Consider the following 6119-nt stretch of genomic DNA (forward strand, 5'->3'; position numbering starts at 1 on the left):
TTGAAGGGGTTGGTGTCGCTGGCGCTGGTGGGTGCCTGCAGGCGCCGCAGGATCGGGCGCCCCATCCGCCGCCGCTTGGCCGCCCAGTATTCGTACACGTCGTTGGCGATGACATCACGCACACCCACCTCCAGTAGGACCTGGTGTGTGTGCGAGTGTGTGTGTGTGTGTGTAGGGTGTGTGTGTGAGTGTGAGTATGTTTCTGCGAATGTGTGTGCACGTCTGTGTGTGCACATGTGTGTGCGCACGCAAGCGACTGATCGTGCGTGTGCGTGCAACTCAATGGGAGCGCGTCAAATACGGTCGCAAGAACACAAAGCGGCGAGCACCCATGCTGCACCTGCAACCCAAAACAACGCGAGGCGCTACACCAGTCTCCCTGCGCGCGCCAGGGCCACAGAGTACACCCCCCCGCCGTTGCGCTAGACGGACGCGCGTCAAGAAAGCCACGGGCTGGCCCCCAGGCCCCGGGCCCCACCTCCAGAGCCAGCTCCTTAGGCAGGTGATCAATGGCCGCCAGGGCTGTCGCGCTGGAGCGCTCCGTGACCGACGCGCCTGCTCGGGCGGGTGGGGAGGGGAGCCAGGGGGAGGAATGTCGGAGCGGGCAGCAACGGCGCCGCCGCGGACAGCACCGGCTCGTGCCCGGCTTTGTCGCCAAGGCCGAGCCTTGTTGGATCCAGGTGCGTTCGCGGCAGCAGGGGCAGAGCACGCGAGCGAGGCGCGCCTTGTCCGCGCGGCCGCAGCGAGGACGGCATGGGGCGCCCCGCGCTGCCCCGGATATTCGTGGCCGCGCACCTGCGCGCAGCAGCGCGTCCTCTGTCGCCTCTGCGCAGGCTAGCTCCAGCTTCCAGAGCATGCGCTCCAGCTTAGAATCGCTGGGGCCGCAGGAAGGGGGGTTGGTTTGGCAGTGGCGAGGCGGATTGATGGTGCAGCAGGGTTGTTATGGCATGGGAGGAGGGGCGGGCAACCATGAGTGTAAGCACGCAGGCACGACGTGACATGCTCTTGGGCCGCGGCAGCGCGAAGCACACCACGCACGGGTGCGGTGCAGCGGGCGCCGCAGGCGCAACAGGGGCTGCCCCTGGGGCCACAGCACCAGGCCTTCTGCAACCTCCCAGTGCCGGGCAGCGGTGGCCGGCTGCGCGGCCGGGCCCACCTGAGTTTCAGCCCCCCTATGTTGTAGCGTTCCAGCCAGTCCTCGTCATCGTTGTCGAGGTCATACTCCACCACAGTGTCGTCTCGATAGCCAGAGCCGCCTGGGGGCGCCGCCGCGCGCATGTTGGAGGGAGGCACGCAGTTTTCGCAGATTTACGGAGGGGGAAAGGGACAGGGAAGTGCGCGGCACTGGAATTCAAAAGCATGCGGTGAGGGGTAGCGCAGGCTGTACGCAGCCTCGTGCATGGTTGGTCCGAAGCTCCGAGCGCGTGCATCGGCGCCCGGCACCGGCGCGCTTGTGCCCCAGGCAGCTCGCATTGCAGGCAGCTGCGGCGCCGCTCGCACCTTTGCCGTGGCTGTAGTGTTGGGCTGGCTGGAAGACGGGGAGGTAGTCCCTGTGGTAGGTTTCGACAAAGTGAACCTCCGGGATGGGGATCACCTTGTGGGGCTTGGCGGGCTGCTGCAGCTGCTGCGGCCCGAACAGAAATTTGCGGCGATGGGGATGGGGGACGGCAGCAAGTTTGCGCGTGCACCATTACGAACGACTAGCATGACCAGCATGAGCGCGTACATCCAGGATCGTGGACGTGCAGCGCATGTGGCATCATCGCTACCGCAGTCAACACTGTGAGGCGTGCGCTGTGATCTGGCTTGGCGCACAGGGCGGCAAAGCAGTACGCGTGTGCGCTGCGACCAGTGTGCTCGTGCCAGACCGCGGCGTATGCAGCTGCTCTGATATCGATGCGCAAAGCCAACCTTAAGGTCCTGCGGCTTGTCCCCGTTGACGCCATCCTGGCTGTCGAGCTCGCTCAGATCGCGCACGATCGGCAGCGGCTTGTTGGTGTCGATGGGCCGCGGTCGGAACGTTGTGCGCGTCCCCATCCCGCCCGCTGGCTGCCGCCGTTGGCGCCCGCAGCTTCAGGTTCACAACAATGCTGCTCTGGGCGCGTTTGCTTATGGCTGAGGCACCAGACAGTCTGAGTGCTGCTTCGCTAGTGGTGTGCTGCACTAATGATCTCGAATTTGATTTGCGAACAGCTGTGGCATTCGAATTTTGCATACAACGCCAGCTTTGCATTTTTGAACCATTCAGAGTCTCACACCGCGCAAGATCAGGACCCGAGTCAGCAAAAGCAGCCTCAGGATGCCGCTCCTTGTGACGGCCCCTACATTGGCTCTCTCGCGACGGGATACCATAGTCAGCCCCTGTTCCACCAGCGGCTGTGCCACATTGGCCTGCCCCTCCGCCGCCGTGCGGCGCCCTCGGGCATGGACCGCCGCGCCGCCCGCCTCGCACGCCGCAGGCTGGCCGGTCTGCGCCGCGCACGGCCCGCGCGCCAGCCAAAGCACGCGCGCAGCAGCCCTCAATGACGGCAGCAGCCTCGGCCCCCAGCGCAGCGGCCCCCTCGTCAGCGCAGCGCGCCCTGGTGGAGCCTCGCCACCCACGGCGCCTCCAACGCGGCAGACGTCCACATCAGCGGCCCCCACGCCGAGCGCCCGCCTGACATGGGAGCTCTGCCTGGCCCTCTGCGCCGCCACTGGCCCTGCAGCGGCGGCGGAGCAAGTGGTAGGGTATAACGGCGCAGCAGGCGAAGGCATAATCAAGACGCTGTCGGGGGTGGTGTACCTTGGGCTGCTGGGCTTCTTCCTATTCAAGACGTTCAACCGCCGCGCGCGCCAGGCGCGGGAAGAGGTGCGCCCCCGCCGGTGCGGAATTCGCCTGGGTCATACGCACGGCGCGCCGTCGCAGGTGCTGCCGCCGTGCAACGCTTTGATGCGAGGCGACGGGCCGTGCAGGCTGGGTGTGTTCGCAAGCGTGCGTGTGTGCTGTTTGGGCATGGGACGGTTGGAGGCTCCGCAATCAAGAAAACAGACAATCGCTACGCATAGGATGCGACCCAGACCAGCTGTTCGAATGCTTCCGTGCTGCAAATGGAGACGCTTGCATGGCCAGCACCGCTGCAGACGCGCGTGACCGTGCCATCCTTGCCTGCGCCTGCTCTGGCCCCTGCAGCGCCTCGCAGGCCAGGGCCCCGTGCGGACTGTCTTCACCAACTTGGTGAGCTGCGCGTGGCACCACGCGATGCATCAGCTGCGATGTCAACTGCGTTGCAGACTGGTAACTCACGGTGGCAGCGGAGAGGGCGTCGCCCAACTGCAGCAGTGGAGGGCTGCGTGGCAGCGGCCCATGTGCCCACGCCAACGTGCCTCTGCCACCGCCCTGTGCCCACCCCTGGCACCTCTCCCAACTGCAGATTGAGAAGGCCCAGGAGAAGCCGAAGCCCACAGCCACTCCCCTCAGCTGCATGTTGTGAGCAGCCGGGGCCCGCTGTGGCCAGCCCTGCCCACACCCACTGCTTTCATCTGGGTTCGAAATTCAACAGGATTATGACAGCTTCGTGTTTCCCATAGAAGGCCTCGCCAGAATCCTGAAGTGGTGCACCGGCCGACGCTTGTGCCCTGAGCGACACCTCCACCACACGCGCCCGCTCGCAGTGGCGCCGCGCAGGCGGGCGCCATCGCCGTGGGCCTCTTCATATTCACCTCCAAGGTCGAGGGCGCCATCAACGTCCAGGCGCTGCCAGACGCCTACACCGCCCGCAACATCGCCATCACCGTGCGCACCATCATCATCGGCCTGCTCTACCTCGTCACCTTCATATTCAGCGCCAACACCGTCGGCCTCGCGGGTGGGCGCGGCCGGCGGCAGCGGCGGGCGGCGGCGGGGCGGGCGGCCGGGGCGTTATGCTCGTTGTTGGTTGCTGGCGCCAGGTAGACAGCTGCTGAGGTTGAAATCCAGTACCCTGCAATGTGCGCTACTGACAACTGGTGTGCTGCTGCGCTCTGTGCCCCACCACCCGTAGGGCTTTCGCTGCAGATGCTGTTCTTCCCGGACTCTATCAAAGAGGATGAGCCCCGCCCCAAGCCCACCGGGCCGCAAATGCCGCGCATCACAGTGACGTCATCTCCTGAGGACATTCGGCGCGCGTTTGAAGCCGTGTCGGCGCCGAGCACGCCGCCGCGCAGCGCGCCAGCAAGCCCGCCGCCTGGGCCTGCAGAGGCGGGGGCAGGGGCCGGCGAAACAGCGCAGCCCAAGTAACATTGCGGCACGCCCTTTGGTCAAAAAATCTTGCAAAGGAAAGGGCTGGCTTTGCGGTTGTGTGGGACCGCTTGGCATTCTTGCATGGGGTTGCACTGATCTGCAGCAAACGGGAAGGTGAGGGGTTGCGATTTGAGTTTGGTCAAAGCTGGTAGGTCGACTCTCAGATGCATTAGTGAAGCAAGCGCGCAAACTTAACATCATATGGGTGCATTCTTATCGGCATGATGAGGCAATGGCACACTTGGTGAGAGTGTTGCTGATGTTGACCGAGCGCAGTCAATCGTGAGTTGTCTGTTTTTTTCCGGTGGTCTCTGCTGCTGTGGCTGACTGCTGCCTGCAGCCCTGATCAGGCAGAGGCTACTCCATCAATCACCAACTGCATGCATACCCCCAACTACGCCTGGTCCTAGAGGTGTAGGCCGCTTGTCATCGAACCTGATGACGTCGTGCCGAGTGACAAATGCAATGTTTGACCACAAGGACACCGCAGCTACACAAGGCCTGAAGTGACGCTGTATATTACCTTCTGCAACGACCTTCATATGCGGCCCCTGACGCGAAACGCATAGCAGCAAGATCGGTCGATTGCTGCCCGCAGGGGCCATGACACACACAAGATTTCAGGTTGCTCCGGCGACAGGGTATGATGAGTCGCTAAATGCAGGGACGCCTCCATCGCCCTTTGCACGGCTGAGCAGGCAGGATTGCAGTTTTGTAAATGGCGAGCCAGAGGAGGCCCGCAGCAGGCCCACATGCGTCTCCTGGACGGCGCTTTGGGAAAAGATGACTCCTAAGCCACACGGTGAGCGTTTGTACCTGCGCGCACGCTGGATCCGCGGCCCTTTGGACCCGCTGCCTTGGACCTTGAGCAGCGGCCTTGCAATCCCAACCCAACTTTACTGCCTTGCCCATGCTCTATGGCCCCACACAGCCGTCATGATCCGTTTTGAGGTCATACTGCTGGCGGTGGTCGCGTATGGAGGTGGGGGGGGGGGGCGGAGTGGTGTCACTCAGCGGACAAGCGGCTTTGCCCGGTGCCGAAACCTGCAAGACCCCGCAAAGCTTATCGCCCCTCTGCAGTCGGCCGAGACAATGGTTGCCACTCAGCCCCGGGTAGCCCATGCACCTCTAGCAACAGCCGCCGGGGATGCATGCCACCTCTCACAAAAAAGGCGTGGCTCGCGGCCTGCACTCCCAGGGTCTGACTTGGCTTGACAGCTTTGCCTGTGGGGTCGCGCCGCTCAGGGGGTCGCTTGAGGGGGCGTTGGCTGAACCTGCGCCCCCTTTTGTCAATAATGCCTGATGACTGCATGGAATACGATCCTCCCACTTGGCGCTCGCAAGGCGCATCAGGACGCAGGCTACAGCCTGTCCCCTGGTAGCTGTTCATTCCAAATTGCCAAGGCCTCGGCTGTGCATCAGTGAGTTCTGCACGCCCCCTCGGCGGTTGCCTCCCAACAGCGGTCCGCTCACCCAGCATTGCCCCAAAACCCCTACCCCACCCCATTGAGCAGTTCTCTTTTTCTCAATGGGAGACATCTGGCTGCCCGGCCACGCCGCATTCTGCGCCGTCCTCATCTGGGCGGGCTCCCTGCTTGGCGCAGAGTTCGCCCGATGGGTGCGCGCAGCGGGGCGACCGCGCGCTGTTCGCTGCCGGGAACTTTTGGTCGCTTCCTGCAGGCCGGCGTCGGCGGCTGCATCGGCGTTTGCGCTGGTGTTGGCTGTATATGCTCGCGTGCGCAGGCTTGTCTGCGCCAACCTGGGCCGCTCCCTGGAATCTGGCCCGGCGGCCGTCGGCAATCACGTGTCCGTCACGGCGTCGCCGCAGCGCCACCCCACCCCTGCATGCCAGCCCCTCCCC

The 6119-nt window shown here is 64.3% G+C and overlaps 1 protein-coding gene across 1 annotated transcript; it reads left to right on the forward strand.

Moving 5' to 3' along the window:
• Positions 1-509: 509 nt before the first annotated feature.
• Positions 510-4255, forward strand: MNEG_5857 (hypothetical protein; the record flags this gene model as incomplete). The annotated part of the gene is made up of 6 exons (XM_014045664.1): positions 510-567; positions 2706-2848; positions 3170-3214; positions 3411-3466; positions 3652-3845; positions 4020-4255. 6 exons carry the CDS (start codon positions 510-512, stop codon positions 4253-4255), a joined length of 732 nt encoding a protein of 243 aa, XP_013901118.1.
• Between the last annotated feature and the right edge of the window lie 1864 nt (positions 4256-6119).

This window comes from Monoraphidium neglectum (genome assembly GCF_000611645.1).
Source record: "Monoraphidium neglectum strain SAG 48.87 unplaced genomic scaffold scaffold00903, whole genome shotgun sequence".
Classification (NCBI taxonomy): Eukaryota; Viridiplantae; Chlorophyta; class Chlorophyceae; order Sphaeropleales; family Selenastraceae; genus Monoraphidium; species Monoraphidium neglectum.